Below are 19,859 nucleotides of genomic sequence, written 5' to 3' on the forward strand. Positions count from 1 at the left end.
CACAAATGTTAACCAATTCTTGCCAATATTTCTGCATGGTTAAGTGCAGTGCTTATGTGCTTATCTTTATTTGCATTGAAGGTTATCTCAGGGACTGAGTGGGGCAACTTGCTGCTTTGGGAAGGGGGCCTCATTAAAGTAGAGCTCTGTCGAGCTGGACACAAGCCCTGTCACAGTGGCCCTGTCAGCCAGTTAGTTCTGGATGAAGGAGAACTTGTCACTGTTGGAAAAGATGGCTTCATTCGGGTGAGTTTTTCTTCTGCTCTGCGTTTAGGTGCACGAATTTGTGGTCAGCAGGTACATGTTACGTGTTTTCTTTACCAGGGCTTATTTAAGGAGGCAATTTTGTGATGTGGTTTCCTTCTGAGAATGAATTTTTAGAATGAACACAATAAAAGCACAGCTCTGCAGTGTATATGTTTGAATTGGATAATGTTCATGCAGCATTCTCCATTTCATAGTAGTAAATAAATCACCTTTTACTGTAGTAAATTGGAATAATTTTCAGTGATTCTCTAACAGCTTTGTTCTTGCCTGCATTCTAACATTTTTTTCATGTGTAGTTTTGGTTAATCTTTATCATTTTCAGGCCTTTTAATACATTTGGCGTTATTTTGAAGGATAAACTACAGCAATATTTGAAATTAATTTTCTGAATATTTCTAAGCTCAGATTATTAATGCTAAAATGACAGAAATATACTAGCATCTCAGAGATACATATACTAAAATAGAGGAACAATTAAAAGAAAAAGCATCCTGAAGTTAACAGATAACTCTATAAATTAAGGCTAAAAAATTTTCCTTATCCATACCACCAGTTTCTGATCTCACCTGTCAATTATCAAGGATTTTGCAATCTTTTTTTGCCTGCTCTTTAAGGGAAGACATCATGTGTATTATGCTGATGTGTGAAAGACCCAGATAATCAATAGGAAGCTGACTGTTATAGACAGTGGAGGGTTTCAAACACCCTTGAGTTTTTGTTGTTGCTGTGTTTTATAAAATGATATTATCCCATTAGGAAAATTCACTTGGTTATAAGGGTGCCAACTACTGTCACATCCTTATGCCACAGAGCAGAACATGGATGTGTTAGATTTCCCATTCTTTCTTCTGTGCTGCATGAGCAATGCTGAGAGCAGGCAGATATCCTTTACTCTATAGTTCTGAAGTTGCCATGTACAGCTCTGCTAGTGCCTGAATTTAAGCTCCTGTTATTTCAGAGTTGGACAGAGAACTTTTACATATACTTTGCATTGCACCCAAATGTATCAGATAGTAGTTGCTGATTGTCACTGTTCTAAGTTACATTCAAAGCAGCGAGGCAGATATGACAGGTTTCATACTCTACCTGTAGAATCTACATTCCCCTGGTTTCTTATAATTTTGAATTTCCATTTTAATTGTGTATGAAAACTTAACCTGGCCTCATAAAAACTCATTTATTTAATGTTTTTAATGCCACGAAGGTGTGGAACTTTGAGACAATAGATGCTGCTGACTCTGTGGATGACACAGGGTTACTGGAAGTGGAGCCTATGAATGAACTTCATGTTGGCAGGAACGTCAGTCTGAGTTTCATGTCAAAAGTTCATGACTGTGGACAGCCTGTTTGGTATGCTCAGGTAAGATACACACATGTACATACATCTCTGGAGAAACACAGAATGAAGGAGCTGATGTTAAGTAACAGCAGGAGTCCATTACAAATCAGTACGTTTCTTTTACATGTATTTATATATATATATAAAATCATCATCATCTTTGAAACACTGGAACAGGTTTCCTAGAGAGCTTGTTTATATCCCGTGCCTGTCACTGTTTAAAAGGCACTTGGACAATGCCTTAATAATGTGCTTTAACTTTTGGTCAGCCCTGAAATGGTCAGGCAGTTGGACTAGATGATCATTGTAGGTTCCTTCCACCTGAGCTGAACTGAACTATTCTATGCTGTTCTATTCTATGCTGTTCTATTCTATATTTTTACTATATTCTATTCTTTATTTTTACTGTGTAGTAACATTTGAGACTGGCTTTCAGAGCCAGAACTGCATAAGAATAGGAGAATGTCAAAAGGTATCATCCAAGTTCTGTTATCCTGGATTATTGGATAGGACTGATAGGACCAACATCACCATATTCAGCTATTTCAGTTTCACAATGGTAATCATTAAGGCATTTTTAAGGAGTCACCATGGACAGTTTTATTTCCAAATTGAGTTTGAAAATATTCAAGTTGCATGTTTTGGTTTTTCTTCTTCAGGATACCAATGGAGCAATCTGGAAGCTGGATTTGACTTTTTCAAATATGGTAAATTTCTTTTCTCTTTCCTTCTTCTGATTTCTTCAATTCCTTTGCAATATCTTCCTTTAAATATACCGTGTGCATTTGCAATGAAGTTTGTGTTTTATGAAGCTGCACAATTGAAAATTCTAGCATTGAAAAAGATTATTTTTTATTCTTAAAAATTTATTTTCATGATGTTATTGATTATAATGATTGTGCAGGATCATAAAAAATAATTTGATTTTTGATTCCTGAGATTTTTGCTGCTAAATTCTAGTTACCTTAAAGGAGTTTTATTCTCATAAACTAGTAATAAAAGTTGCCTGAGTGCAAGAAATAAGTTCAAGGAGTATTGATATATCCTATCATCTAGACAGGTGTTTGAAACAATCTTTACTGGTGTGTCTAAATGACACAAAGAACTAGGAAGAACAAGGAGAAGATGAAATACACTTCATGTGTTTTATCCTATTGGTTACTAGTGTTACTGCTGGAGATGTTTTTGATGGAGAAATAGATGACACAGTTAAAATGCGGGCATTTAATTTTTGCTCCCAAACACATTAAAGTAAATGGGAACAATCCCTTTGAGTGGAATAAAGTTTGGTGACAATAGGTAAAATTATGTTCCAAGAATTTTATGGTAAATAGAAGATATACAAAGCATACTATAAAAACTGATGTAAAAATATATGGCAAAACCTAGAATTCTTTGGATGATGAAATGATTTCCCAGGCAGCATAAGCCCTAGGTTTGAGAGCATTTTCTTTGACTTCAGAGGAACAGCTCTTTGTTAAAAATACTAATTCCAAGCCTGAAACCACTTAATGAAAGGCTTTCCCCTTTATTTTCACATAGAAAATGATGGATTTTTAAATGAACTTAATGTTCCTACAGTAGTTTTGCTCACGATCTTCTTATGAACATATACTTTTGTAAAAAATGCAAATTGCATATAGGTACTTCGTGCATGCCAAATTTTGTTCACACAAACAGCACCTGTCTAGATTTTTCAGATTCGCTGTAGGTATGTCTGGTAAGACCATATAAGCGCAGCTCCAGAATGTAGCAGAATTTCTGTTCTTCTGTTTTGCACTGCAGACCCGTGATCCAGAGTGCCTGTATACCTTTCACTCTGGAAGGATTGAGGCCATAAGTGTCTCTCCCATTACATACCTTATGGCCACCACTGCTCTTGACCGTAAGTATACTATTCCTTTCCTCTCATACTACTGTAATTGTTTTTTAAGAGCAATGATGCTTGGTTTGGAACTAGTCTGTTTTGAACTGAAGTTGTTTATTTGCTCTTGAAGTCACTTTACAGCCAATTGTTATTCCTGGGATCAATTCTTCAATAGTTAAGACAAATCATTAATGTTTTGAAATAATGTATTAAGACTGCTTCATCTGAAAAGCCTGGGATTTTGACAAGAGAAGTTTTTAATGAGAAACTTTATAAATTCTGGCTGTTCTGAAGGAATGGCTGAGAAGATGAAACATTGAGTTTGAATAACAGCACTTATATTCAAGGCCCTTGATTGATAAGTGTTGGGATTTTGGTTCTGTAAGGAATTTACATACATATCTAGCATTGTGTAAGTCATTGTGAATATTAATAGTTGTGGCTTTCTTAGAAAATGCAATAGCCATCATGGTCTCAACAACAGCTAACATGTAATTACAGACATATTTATTTAACTTCTATAAATATTGCAATTTAGGCCTCTCACAGTTAGCTTTATCATGCTTCGAAAGAAGAACCACTGGCCAGAACATTAACAATGTCATTTACACTTCTCAGAAAATGCTATAAGGTCTTTAGCTCAATTCTTGTCAGCAGTATCTTGTCATTTGTCTGTGTTATACAATGTACATGCTCTTTTAGCCTGAAGACAAACTCTTACCAGTTGAGCAAATGACACTTGGGATATATGCCAGCTGGAATGGAATTTTATGCAGACCAATATGTGTGTCTATGAATCTGTTCATTTCACCTCTGGTGAAACTGGCTTTTCTTTGGACAATCACCCTTTTTCATCCATTTAAATATTTTCCTCCCTAGGCAATCCCAAGTAGTAGCACATCATCTTTTCCTATGTTGTCAGTACAGATTTTCCTTATAGCATGCCACAGTTTTGTGATTACATGAAAATTACACATGGTGGTCAGCATGGGACTTATTACAACCCTCAGCCTAGACAACTCTTGGGATCATGTAAGTTAATCAGTGAAGAAAGCTTATGTTTTGTTCATGAGCACCATGAACAACATGAACATTACTGTGGTACACTGTAACTGTCAATTATGTCTTTCCAGGCCGGCATTTGATAATCAAAGAGAAAAATTAAAAAAATTCTATCCAGCTTTTAATTCAAATAAATAGACATTTGTCCATGAATCTTAAAATGTAAGTGATGTTGCAAGAAATAAACTCTTACTGTCTCCTTTCCACACAGGGTCAGTGCGTGTCTATGATTTCATCAGCAATAGTCAACTGAGTGAAATTAAGTTTAAACAAGGAGGAACAGCACTGACGTGGGCACCTCGTGTTGTGAGTTTTTGCTAGTGTGTTAACAAAAATTCAAAAGGGGCCTATGAGCCCGCCAGCATCAAGAAAGTTGCTCACCATACAAGACCTTAATGAAGTCACTGTTAGGCCATGGTGGAATTTACTGTAGTAGTACATATATATAAGTTTGTGAAGTAGTATATAGGTATATAGTATGTCTACAGTTTGACTTTCCTGTGGATTATCAGGTATCCTAGTTTGTGTCTTCCTGAGATTTTAAAATCAAATCTCAGTGTGCAGTCCCAGGAAGTAGTTTGTAGACTAACAGCTTCTATTTATCCCACACAGAGTAATTGTCAATTAACATGAGTTGGTTAACACATTTTGAAATGACAGCCCAGACAATCCACAAACATTTGGAGATAAATCATAAAAAAAATTTGCCAGAACTGATCATTTGTGGAGTGTGGAGTCTATCACTTCTAGACATTTGCTAATGTTAATTAAAATAGTGTCTAGTTACATTCTTGAGGAAACATAGCAAGCTTGGTGGGTTGATTATAAGCAAATTTATGGAGGAAAGTGCTCTACTTGGATTTTCAAGGCTAGGGCAACACTGGAACAGTGCTCTTATAACTATAATTCTGGCCACGCAGACTTTCAGGGACGCTATTAGGTGATGACCTATACATTTGAGAGGTAAGCTGACTACCACAATAAATTGTTCAGCATTACAAAACTGACTCAGTTCAATTTTACAAAAGTTGGTGCAAAACACAATCTGGAAAATCAAGGGTACTTGGTCTATCTCGCTGCATTTAAAATCCCAATAGATATTTTCACGTAGCTTAAGGTGCTCAAATATATTTGATAATCTGTGCTATTAATCGAAGCAAATCTCATCCAATGTACTTCAAAGCATCTTTATGCCATAATATCCTCATAGGCAAGCTAGCAACATACAGGTTAGATACATGAACATTGACATGGATTAAAAACTGCCTAAATGGCTGGGTCCCAGGGGGTAGTGATTAGCAGCACAAAGTCCAGTTAGAGGCAAGTCTCTAGCGGTGTACCCTGGGGGTCATTATGGGTGCCAATATTCTTCATTAATTACATGGATAGTGGAACAGAGCACACCCTCAGCAAGTTCGCAGATGATACCAAACTGAGAGGAGTGGCTGGTACTCTAGAGGGTTGTGCTGTCATTCAGGAGGATCTGAACAGGCTGGAGAATTGGGCTGAAGAGAATCTCATTAAATTCAACAAGACATAATGCGAAGTCCTGCACCTGAGTGGGAATAACCCCAGACACTAGTACCGCCTGGGGGCCCACCAGCTGGAAAGCAGCTCTACAGAGAAGAATCTTGGGATCCTGGGGGACACCAAGCAGACCATGAGCCAGCAATGCACCCAAAGAAGTCCAACAGCATCCTGGGCTGTATTAGGAAGGACATTACCAGTTGGTTGAGGGAGGTCCATCCTCTTTCCTCTACTCATCCTCTGAGTAAAGATCCATCCTCTCTACTCAGCACTCAGGAGGCCACATCGCGAGTGCTGGCTCCCTGGTAGAGGAAAGATAAGGAATTAATGAAGTCAAATGCAGAGCCTTAAATTTGAGGTCCATGAGTGACTCCTTTTGGTCATTTACTGAGCAATGCTATTGTACACCTGATTATTACAGAGGGGCTTTTTAAGATGAGACATCATGGGCTGATCTTCCCAGATAATGGGAAGACAGTTACCCCCAGCTCCCTTCTGAACCATAAACTTTTCTTTATCTAAGCTCATACTTTTGCTCGTTGCTCACAGATTTTATTCATTCACTCTCATCTCTTCACACAGCAATTCTCTTTCTGGTCTCATTTCTGCTGTGCATTAATATTCATCTGTGCCACATCTGGAGCTGGCTCAGCTTGTAAATCACTTCAAGACACTACCACGTATGGCTAATATCAGCTAAATAGACAAGTCCAGCTAGATCCAGCTAAAACACAGGCCTGTTTCTGCTAACTCCTCTCTCACAATTCAAGCCTGTCTACATTGTTAGCAACTGGCATACCTACTGGACCTATGGTAAAGACTCCATAGCCTCCTCCTTCCATCTCAAGTAGCTGTCCCTGTTGACAACTGTACTTTACATGGAGTCAGCCAGACCCAAGTCTGTGCCCTCACGTCTTCAAAAATCATACGCACATTCTATGCCCAATTCAGGGTGATATAATAAGTCCTTTTTTGAGTTCCAACTCTTCTCCTTCAGAACAAGTTACTGATGTATTTGTATATCAGCATGAATTGCATCTTCCTCAGATGTTACAACCACATCCTCATTAACATTTCTAGTCTCAATGGTATGTTATCAATAAAAGAATCAACCACTCCAAACCAAAAAATAAACCCCAGTCCTCCCACTCCCTGTGTGGGAGAGAATAAACAACATTTTGCATGTATGAAACATTCTTTGTGCTTTAGCAACTCTTCTATGTAAGATGAGTTACAGGTTAACACCGAAGCATATACCATACAGATTCTTGTTCTAAACTCTTAGATGTATGCTGTGATTTTTTTCTTCATTCTTCCACTCAAAGGTAAACCCAAAAGGAGGTCTAATTGCTGTGGGGTTTGAAGATGGTGTTGTTCGCATAATTGAGGTTTATGATCCCAAAGGACTGCCCATTCTTGCAGGACAGACCAATACAGAGAATGCAAAGATAAATCTGAAACAAGCTCTCAAACCTCATGCTACAGCAGTTACAGCCTTGGCATATGAACGAGATGGAGATGTGCTTGCCACAGGGGTATGTATCACTTCGTTTGGTTATTTTAATTAAGCCACAAATGTACAGATTATTTAAAGGGATAAGGTAAAGTTTGTTTACTGACAACACAGTTACACTTCTGTTACTGCTCTTGACTGCTTCTTGTAGTTCTCTGTAGTGCTGGGGGAAGAGAAGGATCTGTTTGCACTCACATTTTTTTTCTGAAGGAAAGCAACCGTGCAATTTGTACAATTAATTTTGTGAATTATTGGACTGTTTAGTGTGAATACTGTAATCCCCTTTGAAGATGGATTTGGTTAATTTTGGAATTAGTTTAGTAGTATCTTGGAATTAGTAAAAGCAAGTCTGTTTGTACACCACCTTGGCAGCACTCCACCTGCTACCCAGCACTGCTTGGCCTTACAACAGGATCGACCAGTTGGTTTGTCAGTGTGCCTGCTAGTCTTTGAGATGATTTCCAGTTAATGTAGCCTCTCTTTTTAAAAGCTAGCCTTCAGCCATGATCAGTGCATTTTCAGTTACATGTTCCTTGAACTGAATAGCTATGCATTTCACTTAATGCAGGATTTAAGCTACCATGTGTCGTGTTGTGTACCAGTTCTGGATTTTCTTGTTATCTGGGGAGATCAGCCTGTGCTATCTTATCTGAAAAATTGGGCCTAAGCCTGGGTGTTAAAGGAGCTCCTGGGGCAATGTGCAGAAGGTACATGGCTGGGGATACCAGGTGAGGCCCATCAGGGTAGTTCAGAGCTATGGGTGCACTCAGGCCCCTGGAGCAAGGTGAGCGGAATTTTTATTTCCTCCTTGTAATCATCATGGAAATTCAATTCTAAGTTCCAAGTCACTTGTAAGTCCCCCTGATGAGCCACAAAACATTTGAAGTGTGTGTTTATGTCATAAAGTACTTACAGTCTTTCGAATTTTTGGTCAGCTTTGCTTCAGTCATCATCTTTGTTTTTTTTCTCAGAGTAAAGACAAAACTGTTTTCTTTTTTGCCGTTGAAGATGAATACAAGCCAATTGGATTCATCTGTGTCCCTGGGTCCGTGCAGGCATTACAGTGGTCTCCATCTTCTCATGTGAGTAATGCATGTTTGTTTTCTTTCCTTCCCTACAGCGTTAAAATATAATTTTGAAAGAATTTCCAGTAAAAAGAGATGAAGATCCACGACCCTGGCCATGTTCTCTACAGACAGTGCAAAAGATGTTTTGCTACTTTGTTCTTCATGCTTGCTTGTCTACTGGTATCAGGTCTCCACTGCTAGATATGGACACTTACTAAACATAGTACAAGCATCTGAGTGTTATGCTACTTTTTTTTCTCTTTAAAAAAACCCACCTTGGTGATTAAATACTATACATTTAATGAATGCATTTGTAAGGCTGAGATTTTATAGACATAAGAACTACATCACTTCTAGTTAAGATTTCCATAGCAACTCTTAATATGCCACCTTTGTACAATTTTAGTGATGGGTCAGATAAAATAAGCCTCTCTCTATTCTCCAGATTGCTTTAAAAATTCAAACTAAATACAGCTTTGCCTTTTAAAATCTCAGAACACTAAATAATAATCACCCTTACCTTCCTAACTTTGCATTTTAAAGGACCTGGCAGCTACCCGCAAAGAACAAACAAACTCAAAGCTAAATAGTATTTAGCAAGATTCCAAGCCCAGTCTTAAAGATATAAGGGATTTATTAGTATAGAAATATATGAACTTTTGAGCAATTATCAAAACAAAACCTCAGTTCCTAACTTTTGGGTAGATCCATCCTATAATTTAACCAAACTCCCAAAATATCATCATGCTGCTTCCAAACTAGATAGTGTCAGAATGATAGCTCTTTTGTATACGGCAAGGACTTCTTCAATTCCTTAGCTTTGCCTAGGATACATAGTATAAAAGAAGCTCACTGATTTCTGATGTTAATTTGAAAGTGTCCATTTAAATAAGAGCACAGTTAGAGTTAATGCCTCCTGGCTGGAGTTTGGCTTTGTGGCTATGCATCTTCTGTCTAACTTTTTCCCATTTCTCTCAATTCCATGTATACAGCTGTCCTATACTTGTATTTTCTGTGGTTTTGTACAGGTGAAGAGCACGCTGCTCATCCTTTGTGAGAATGGCTTCGCTCTCCAGGTTCCTGCCCCTCTCCCTGAGGAACATGATACGGTGTCCACCTATCAAATAAAAAACCTGCCAACGCAGTACTTCCATTTTCATAGTGTTAAATCCCGAATCAAGGTAAAGAACTCTCCTGTGGAAGAATTACATGTTCTTCATGTGCCAGAGGACAAAACTACCCTAAAAAGGTTTCTAGTGCCTGTATTGCATCATAGGGTTTCTGCTAAGCTTCTTGAAGGGAAGGCCGGGTAGAGTCCATTTTGTGGCTGAGTTTCAACATTTGAAATTACAAGTTGTTGTTTGTTTAATCAAATAGAACATACACCACACTGAAAGCACGATGTGCATTTTGATTACAATTAAAAGATAGCATTAGTGAAAGGTAGTTAGTTAGTGTGGTAGTTCTTAAAAAATTTTCATTTTGGTAATATTCAGAAAAAGTATGTTTCTTGTGGTTGATGTTAGCCCTGTAGGAAACTGCTTTGAACAGTCAAAAAACAATCATGTAGTCACTTTGAGGCAAACATGAAACATCTTTTTTTTTCAGCAGTAATATATTTCTGATTTTTTAAAATGTTGTAATAGCTTTAAAGGCGTGTTTTTTATTTCTGACTGAGAACTTGCATTGTAGAAGAGGAAAAGAGTTATTCCAGCTCTCAGCTATAGTTAATTTTGTGAAATTAAAAAGCAGGTTGATGTTAGGCTCAGGAGCAGAGCTCCAGTGAGCAGGTTCTCAGTTGCATGTTCAATCCACTACAATCCAACAGCCTCTCTGATTCTATCCTTAACCTATGACTTTGCTTTCTCTGTTAACAGCTCCTGTCTTCTGAGTGGTGCATTACTGAATGTCAGGCAAAGCCTTATTTCTTGTTAAAACTAGGAGGAAGTCAGCATTCAGGAGCAAGATGTCTTGGTGGTTTTCTCACAGGAAAAGTCACAAGAGGGGTCGCAAAGCTAGCATACATATGTAATGAAAGACTGAAAGAATGTGTGTGGAGTTTTGGAGTTGTTTTTTTTTGTTTTGTTTTGGTTTTGTTTTTAAGTTAAAGGAGAAGAATATTGTTGGGAGACATGATAAATCTTTAAAAATAAAAAAGGTTTCTGCAGAGAGAAAGAATATTAATTGCTCTATCTTTTCTCTAGGAATAGGTCAATAATTAATAAGTCGCAACAAGGATGTTTTAGATAAGATGTAAGGAAAGATTTCTAACAGTAAGGGTGGTGAAGCACTGAAATAGTTTGCATAGGCTGTAGAGTCCTTATAGCAGACTTATAAAGAGCAGGTCAGACAAACATCAGCCAATAATATTTAAGGTTTAGCTGATTCTGCTTTTGGGCAAAAGAATGCTCTTTTGAGATCCTTTCCAGACCTTTCTCTATGATTTGCTATCTAATATCTTCTTAAGAAGATCCTGTTTTAAAGAATATTTTATATTTGTTTATACTAAAGTAGGCTTGAATGGAAAGGGGTTTTTAAAGGTTTTATAAATCCGCAAATGTCTTCCCTTCATTAGTCAGAAGAAGTCAAGTCCATTACTGCTTCTCTTTTTACTTTATGTCAGTGATGCATTAGAACTCGGGAATCTGAGTTCAGCTTGCCAGTGCTTATCTTTCTCCTGAGCAGGCAGAGGACAGGGCTTAGGAGTTCTGCAGAAGTAGTACAAGCTAATAGTGGTTAATTTTGGAAATAATCTGAGGAAATGCTGAAATCTGCTTCTCGTGCAGAATGGTTTCTGTTTCAAAGGACCATGAGTTAAAATACTTTAGAGGAGGCAAATTGGAGCATTTCCACTGGAGACTCCCATGAAGTCTGGTTGATCTCTGCTTAGTTGAAGGAAAAGAGATTTCTCTAGATATTCTGTATATGTAATGCCAGACCACCTTCAATTTCATTTATGAGACTCCTTCAGTCAGTAATGTATGGAGTGCCTTGGTTTCATGTCTTCATGTTTCTCTGCTTGTTGTAATAGCTGGAAGAGGAGATTGCACTGAGAGAGAAAAAAAAGCAGGAGAAGGAGAAAGCGAAGCTTGAATGGATAAAGCAGCAACAGGAGATGGGAAAGGAGATAGAAGAAGAACCTGAAGAGGAACCTGAAGAAGAGCCATTGCCACCTCTCTTCATACCAGAGGAGCCCAGTCCCATCCTCTGTGGGTTTTATTCATCACCAGGAAAATTTTGGCTTTCCTTGGTAAATCAGTTTTTATTTCATGTTGACAGGATTGCAAGATGTGGCAACCTTTCCTTCACATCTGGGTGCCTTAGAAAACTGATTATTTGAAACCTGTTATCTCTAGGATATGGAATCCCCTTCATACTTGATAGTTTCAGTGGCCTCTGTGAAGTAAATCAGTAGTGTCACTCCAATTCAGATTGTTTAGTAAATTTCCAATAGGTACACTTCTTAGTGATGCCTGGATGAGCACAAAGATTAAGTTGTTCCCTCACAAGCAGAAGGTAGAATCTTAACATATTGGTAGGATGGCTTGTAATTCTGGTGATCATGATAGATTTTTCTCTGTGGGTAAATAGGATCTCTAGATGATTGGAAGTAACATTTTCTAACCTATAGTATATCCTTAAGAAAGGAAGAATTATTCTGAAAATTGCATTTACTTGGTCAGCTGCTTCAGTGTTCTTTTGTTACCATTTCTTTATGGTCCTTCTTTTCAGGGTGGGTATGACTCAGGGTTCCTCTATCATTGTGAATTCTCCTCAAATGATCACCAAGAAGACCCTGAAAACAGACAAGATGAACCCTTTGAAGTGATTCCTATTGAGGGCACAGACAACAATCCCATCCACCAAATCTCCTTCTGGTAAAATATTGTAGTGTAACGGTTAGTTTCATGATAAAGCTTGATGAAATTGAACTTGGAAAGGAGGAGGGTACACTGCTTTGTCCTTTTTTAATTGTGGGTCAACTGTAGTATGCAGGAACTATCTCTGTTTTTCCTGGCACTGAATTTCACTTAAAATTCCTAACGGACACAGTTAGGCACTGTGTCTGACAGCATTTTAAAAGCCCTTCAAAGATTAAAATGGCAGATTTCTAATTAAGTACTCGTTAGGACTCAAGCATCCTACATTGCAGATCTCCAGGAGACCCATCAGAAGTCTCTGCAAATTGTGATCATCAGAACAGCAGTTCTTGTTGGTAGTTAGCAAAGAGAGGACACAGCCCTTGAGGAGGACATGGAGGGATCAGTCAGTCCCTCTTGTGCAGAGAATACAGGCTTCCCAGAACATTCTGTGAACTGTACGAATGAAAAGGGTAAACTATATTAGGTCACCTGTAAGGGTAGGAATGATCTGCATCTAAGGAAACAGGTTTAATTCAGGCTTTAATCTACAGCTGGCTGTATTCACCACCATCTGTACTAGATGGAGAGCAGGGAGTGAAAACTGTTTTGCTAGCTCTGAACTTGATGTCTGCTACCTGGCACAACTCGGGGCTGAGACCAGTTCCATAATACCTAGCAAGTGCTGGAACATTCCTGAGCAGCAAGTTAGCTGGAAAAAAGTTTGTAGTAGTATCGCACATACTTTAAATGGTCAAAATACTTTGCTCCCAGTTTATAAACTTGGGAAGGCTACATTTATTAAGATAGATGAACTCTTCTAAAGAAGTATCACGTTTTGAGCTGTAGCCTTACTCGTTACAAGTTGCCTGTTATTACTGTTTCTCGTTGCTTATTTGACAGTACCAGCAGACTACTGATGTTCTGTGGGATGCAGAATGGTGCACTGCGTGTTTATCCTCTCCAGGATAAAGACATCTCAGTGAATACCCTGAAGGAATACTGGTCCTTCAATGTACATGACAATGATTATGGCCAGATCCAGGGGATCTGTTCTAGTTATGATGATAGGTTTCTGATTACTTGTGGTGGAGATGGAAACATTTTTACTTTCAACATCTTGTCTCCAGAGGATGTTCGCAAAGAGCTAAAAGCCAAAATCCCCTCTCCTAGGGTAAGTCGCTACCCTCTTTACTTGCAATGAAAATACTGCAGGTGGGAAAAATCCAGTTCGATTGTTTGGCACCATAGATCTTTCACAGCAAAAGCTGAGGTTTCCCAAACAATTTGGAAGACCTCTTGCAAAACATTCCCTAATAAACAGGCGCTATGACTGGATTGTTCCATCTGAATGTTCTGTTTTTTTTCTCCAAATAAGCATACTATGTGTTGTTCATATGTAATATTCTACTAGTCTTTTCCCACACAAAGGTGTAATCATGCACATTCCTAGAATGAAAGAATCAGAAGGATTTGTCATACTTAATACCTGTCTTGGATTTAGTTCTAGTGAAGCATGATTCTGCTCTGCATGGGGATTCTAGAAATAATGTTGGAGAATACCAAACGTATAGTTTCTCAGTGCATCTAGTACCATTCATATACAATTCAGAAGATGGATTTTTTTAAATTTGCAAAATAGCACAGCATGACGCTGATCCTGTTGCTCTTTCACTATTGGACAGCATTTGCAATAATGATTTTACAGGTGTCCTGTAATCACTGTATAGGTCATCACCTTTAGTGTGTTCGAACAGATGACACTGGAACTCAATAACACTTCTGATAATACACAAGAAGAGAGAGGTGTCAAATCCCTCACTAAAAATATTCAGACTTAATTGAATTGTTCAAAATTACACACATTTAAAAAATATCTTGAGTGCTTGAATTAAACAAATATAACTTGAATGAAGCAGTGAGACCTGTTAAGTAAAGAAGTGCTATCATGCACAATGAATTTTGGAGTAGATATACATTCAGTACAGTTTAAAAATCTTCAAATTGTCAACATAAACCAAATTCAACTTTTAAATGTGTTTCATATTAGTTGGTAACTGTGTTTTAAAAGATGATTGGCAAGATTGGCAATTGGTGACAGAGAGGAAACTGTGATTTTGATTATTTAGTTAAATTACCAGTATCACAATAATATACATCACTAAGAATAGACTTAAAATTATTTTCTTAAACTAAGTGAATGGTTAGAACCTGTGATACCAGAGCCTTGCTAGCTCCAGTATTACAAGTAGTGATTAATAAATAATTATAAAGCATATGTATATACAGTTTTATCATATATATCATTATATATACAATTTTTATCATTTAAAGATCTATATAAAGATCTTTATGGTCAATTTCTATTGTTCAGACTAGCAACATTGCTTAATGACCATCCTAATAGAGTTTTTCCCTTATCAAAGTGTATCTTCATTAAGTATCTACTCTAGTTTTAAGTCATGTGGAAGATTTAAAAAATTCCATTTTCATTAAATGTAATGGGATTCTTAGAGAATCAAATACAAGTCCTCTGAAACTAATTGAGTTAAATTACAGATCAATTTAGTACAACTGTATTCGCTGTAAGATGATAGGCCCCTCTCTTTTTTTAGAGCATGACTGCCTAGGGAAATTAGGTTTATGTGACTGCAAGGTCCATCCATCTGTCATTCTTCACAGCTAATAATTGTGAACCCATTATGTAGTCAGCAGAAGCAAACCAGATGAATTACACATGTAACTTGGAATTAGCTCAGGATATGTTGTTTCTTGTCAACATGGCAGTGAGGGGAGACAAGAGAGTTGGGTTTGGGGGGGGGGGGGTAGATAACTGAAGATACTATGGGACAGAGTGAAGTTAAGACAAGCAATGGTGTAATGGTTAAAGTTGGGGAGGATATAGGATTTGTGTTCTTTAACCCTAAGAACTGTGCTTGATTAATTCTTTTGCATGTAAACCAACTAAATTGCTTTTTGTTCTTGAAACATTAAAATATGGTATTTAAGGACTATATAGCAATATTGATCATGAAGGTTTCTTTTGGTTTTGTGAGAGGCAATGGGAGCTCTGTCCTAATGTTTGTAAAAGCTTTATTGTCTATTGAAACTATTATAGCTTGTTTAAAGGCAAGACAACATTTTTATTCCAGAGTGGTCTTGAGAAGGAGAAGGCTGCTGAAGACATTGAGGATCCCAATGCCTACAAGTAAGAGATGCTTGGATAATGATGAAAGAGGTTTTCAAGTGTTGGTTTTTGGTTGGTCTTTTTTCAGAACACGTGTTTATTTTTGCCCCCTAAGAGGAGGGAGAAGTTGACCACCCTGAATTTTGATCATTTCCTTGTTACACATAAAGTTTTTTCAGCCTTTCCCCTCTATTTCATCTACTTTTCTGTGGTAGTAATTCAAATGTGGTACTCTGAGACTTACTTAACTTCAGACTACAGAGGCAACACAATGTCAAGGTCAAAGCCCCATAATGTTAGGACTGCACAAATACACAGGAAGATGATTCTAAGTTACTTTCAGAGCCATTGAGTTCAGTGGGATTTAAGGCTGTCAAGGAAATCTAAAAGATTACATAAACTGTAATATTTCTTCTCTTCCATTGAGATAACGCCATTTCCTTTTTCATGTGTTTTCAGCATTGAGGAAGTCAAACAGAAAAAGGAGTATGAACGGATAATGAAGGAAGCTGAATGGAGAAAAAAAAAGAAAAGAGAGGAGTTAGTTGCACTGAGGCATGAGTTTCTTTTTCTTCTTCAGAAGAATCAGGAGTTGCCCAAGCACATGCAGCTGCACAGAGAGGTACATCTGTTTTTTATACGGGTCATTTACCTTTAGAGGCACCTTCTTGTAAAATGTTGCCATGCAATGTGTTGGGGCCAAATACATCCAGCTCTTTGAATTAAGGTAGTTCTATGAATACATAATTTGCTGGGACTTCTGAGTCACAGCTGATGATTTGTGCCATTTAAGAAGCATGTGAGAAAAATGTGGTTCTCTGTGGAGATGTGAATAGCTCCTGAAATAAAGGATTGTGTTGATGTGCGTGGAACTCTAGCATCTGGGCAAAAATATTTATTACAAAAGCCTGGTAGCCCAGATAATGTGATGCTGGGTTTTCTGTCTTTCTGCAGCAGTATGAGATGGACCATAGGATCTTTGAGGAGCTGGATAGGCAGACAGCACAGAGAATCCAGTTAGTGCAAAAAGAGATGGCTTGGGAGCATGAGAAACACTTGATTGGACTGCGGAAACTACAAAATCAGTAAGTACCACTTTTCTTCTACTTCTCTGTCTGAGCTTGCACAGGGCTTATCACTTACAATATTGTACCTGCCACAAGGAAAAAGAATGTGATTTTTTCCTCATGTAATCAATATTTCTTCTGTTATGTTATGATTCTGTTCTTATTTTACTCAGAACATGCACAAGAGTATATATTGATATTTGGGTGTACTTACTTCTTTTGAATCTTTGGTAAAAATTCAAATATGCAAATCAAGGAAGTAGCTTCATTCTGATTCACTTCTGTATGAAGAAAACTGGTGGTTTTTTGAGACTAAGTTTGCTTGGGTTTTTGCCAGTAAGTTCAGTAAGAACCAAGAACTCTTGTTGGAACTTTGAAGAACAACCTATGAAATGAACTTATGTTTTTCATGCATGTTGCATGTCTGTCAGATATTTTAGTTTCATAGCTAAAACAATGTTCCCTATACAGTTTAAAGTTATGGAATTACCTTTCTCAAGAACACAAATTTAATTACAAGGTGCATTTTGGGTGGGTTTTATTAAATATAAGTATATAGCAAAAGTTTGATTTCTAAAAATAAATACACAATAGAAATAAACACCTTTCCCAATGTGTGACTGGGACAAATACTTTAATGAAAAAGTTTTTAATCAGTCCATAATGGAAGATGAAAGATATTCTCATGAAGAACCTGGTGTAAGTTTCAATATTGAGAGAGGTGTTATTATGTTTATTCTTGAGTATATCCATTCCTGGGTTGGATACAAGTCAATAGATTAGATAGTGTCAGATGTCATCATGCTATTAATTACTGACTTGTGAATTTGCATGTATTCATTGTATGTGCAATAAGTGCACTACGTTATTCCTGTCTGTTTGGTCAAGGAAAAATGGCAGGTTGCACCTACTGACATCAGACAGTTTTGTCTAATTTGGCTTTTCAGGTTTCGGGACTCACTGGAATTTGACACTGTTGTTGTTCATGCTATTCAAAGCAATCATCAGATTTCCACCTACAGACTTCTAGCAATGTCTGAGAAATACTACCAAGATAAGGGACGTCTGTCATGGAAGAAGACAGTACTTAAAGGGGCATGGAAACAAGCAGAGAAAAGGGAGATCGTCGAAGAGACAAGGCGTATGCACAGGGCTAATGATGACCATTTAAATCTTATCAGTAATACAGTTTCTGTCTTTCATCTCAGTTTGTTTTCCTGAGTCCAAGCTAAAGAAACAATAATTTCTTTAGGTACATGTAAAGAACTATAACTGTGGGATGTTTTTTAGTAACTACATACATAGTAACACACATACATAGTTTTCCGTGTTTAGGTCAATCTAAGTGATTGTCTGTCAACCTTGTGGGTAGAACATGACTAAGAGTCAAGATGAAGAAGCTGAATATGTTCAGAATATGTTCTGTGGATAGTTTAACAACTATACTGGATCAACACTGGCTCTACGCAAGCTGTCCCAGTTTCCAGTAGTTAGGACTGCACTGTGCTGCATGGTATTAACATCTTCACATGGTTATTTTTAGGTTCAGATGCTAGAATTTTTGAGGGCGAGGCTGAAAAGCTGAAGACGTTAGAGGTCCGAAAACCAACTACACATTATATAGAAAGCAAACGTGAGCAAATCAGAAGAATTGTTGAGAAATCTGACAAGGTGAAAGCTAATATCATGAAAAGGAAGGCAGAGTGGGATGAACTGTGAGTCTTGGATTCTGTGCCCTTTTAGTTCTGCTTCTTGTCTGAGGTCAAGTAATGCTATTTATCTGTCATATGGAACTATAATATCTCTGCCTAGTTTTTTATATTCCTAATGACTGTAATTAAAATACATCAGTTTTCATGTATCTCTTGAGTCTCAAGAGAGCATTAAAATCTTGCAGTTAGTTTCTATGGTTCTTCTAAAATATTAAAAAAGTTGATTTCAGCGAGGTAGCTGCATCTTCACATAAGGAGTAAAAAGGCATCTAAATTGATCATGACTGAGGGACACCTAGACCATTACAGTCAACTGTTAACCCTACCAGTTAACAGTTAACCCTACCAGCACCACATAGACCAGATGCTGTAACAGCTAGGTTAGGTCAGTTGTGCTAACATCATGGCCATTATGTGAGTGTTTGTGATACGCCTTCACGCTCCATGCTGGTCTTTATCTTAAGAGGCAAGAAAGAGGGACAAGATATTTTGAATGCTCATGGGAGTACAGAAGTTCTTCATTAGAAGATGAATGACAGGGTATGTGAACGATGTAGAGTCAGAGTACAAGGCTTTTTAAGGTTATTAAGTGTTTAACAATATAGAGTAGGATCAGGTATTCTGTGTATTGTGGAGTGTTGACACATGGCTCCCTGAGAGGTACATGCACTCGCTAAACCCAGAACTCAGTCCAAGCATAGAGATTTAACCTGTCCCATGGCAGAGCTATGTTATAAGAGGTGTTTTTTTTTTTTAAAGAAAAAAAAATATCTGAAGTTTTCATTTAAATGTGCAGGGATTTCTAAAGTAACCATTGGTTTCTGAGAGAGGTGTGTGATTCTCGATCCCTAGCTCACCTCCCAAGCCTTGCTGCAGAAATCAGAAGGTATAAAATGCCCCTGTTTGTTCATCTGTATCTTTTCTGTTTTCAAGTTCAGCTTTGTTTTGTACCTACCAGATACAAGACCAAACCTAGTGATGACTATGAGAATCCCAAGGATGTTGAGGACATCAGAGAAGCACAGGAAAATATGGGATGTTATAAGCTGAAGACTGCCACTGATTACAGAGTCCCTGAACACATGCATATGAGCACTGAGAAGAAGGTGATGCAGCTTACATCCCTGGAAGTGTTGGTATGTAAACTGATTCATTGATGTGTATATTTCCCCCTTTTCTAGGGGAGGGAGGATAGTGTATTAGTCACTGAAGAAATTTTTTGAAAGGAAATCAAAGTGGATGGGGGAAGAGGCCTTGGAGGACAGACTATCTTGAGTCAGCTTTAGTTTCAAATCAGCCTTTCTCTTGTGAACTGTTAGTGCTTCACCAAACGGAAACCTGAATCAATCCATGATAACTCTCAGCTGGCTGTTTTTAGATGAGAAAGAGAA

At 37.7% G+C, this 19,859-nt stretch overlaps 1 protein-coding gene across 1 annotated transcript in view; it reads left to right on the forward strand.

Moving 5' to 3' along the window:
- The window catches only part of CFAP44 (cilia and flagella associated protein 44), a gene marked incomplete at both ends in the record, with an annotated part of 49,263 nt that overhangs the window by 12,593 nt on the left and 16,811 nt on the right, over positions 1-19,859 (forward strand). Inside the window, 17 exons of the mRNA XM_082486462.1 lie at positions 82-246; positions 1,472-1,627; positions 2,266-2,313; positions 3,392-3,491; positions 4,747-4,841; positions 7,388-7,597; positions 8,547-8,657; positions 9,671-9,823; positions 11,674-11,892; positions 12,375-12,520; positions 13,406-13,676; positions 15,655-15,710; positions 16,149-16,311; positions 16,644-16,774; positions 17,704-17,897; positions 18,306-18,471; positions 19,427-19,604. Of these exons, the coding sequence (XP_082342588.1) occupies positions 82-246; positions 1,472-1,627; positions 2,266-2,313; positions 3,392-3,491; positions 4,747-4,841; positions 7,388-7,597; positions 8,547-8,657; positions 9,671-9,823; positions 11,674-11,892; positions 12,375-12,520; positions 13,406-13,676; positions 15,655-15,710; positions 16,149-16,311; positions 16,644-16,774; positions 17,704-17,897; positions 18,306-18,471; positions 19,427-19,604 (2,562 nt within the window). The remainder of the gene's footprint in view (positions 1-81; positions 247-1,471; positions 1,628-2,265; positions 2,314-3,391; positions 3,492-4,746; positions 4,842-7,387; positions 7,598-8,546; positions 8,658-9,670; positions 9,824-11,673; positions 11,893-12,374; positions 12,521-13,405; positions 13,677-15,654; positions 15,711-16,148; positions 16,312-16,643; positions 16,775-17,703; positions 17,898-18,305; positions 18,472-19,426; positions 19,605-19,859) is intronic.

This window comes from Vanellus vanellus (genome assembly GCF_965231255.1).
Source record: "Vanellus vanellus genome assembly, chromosome: 1".
Taxonomy (NCBI): Eukaryota; Metazoa; Chordata; class Aves; order Charadriiformes; family Charadriidae; genus Vanellus; species Vanellus vanellus.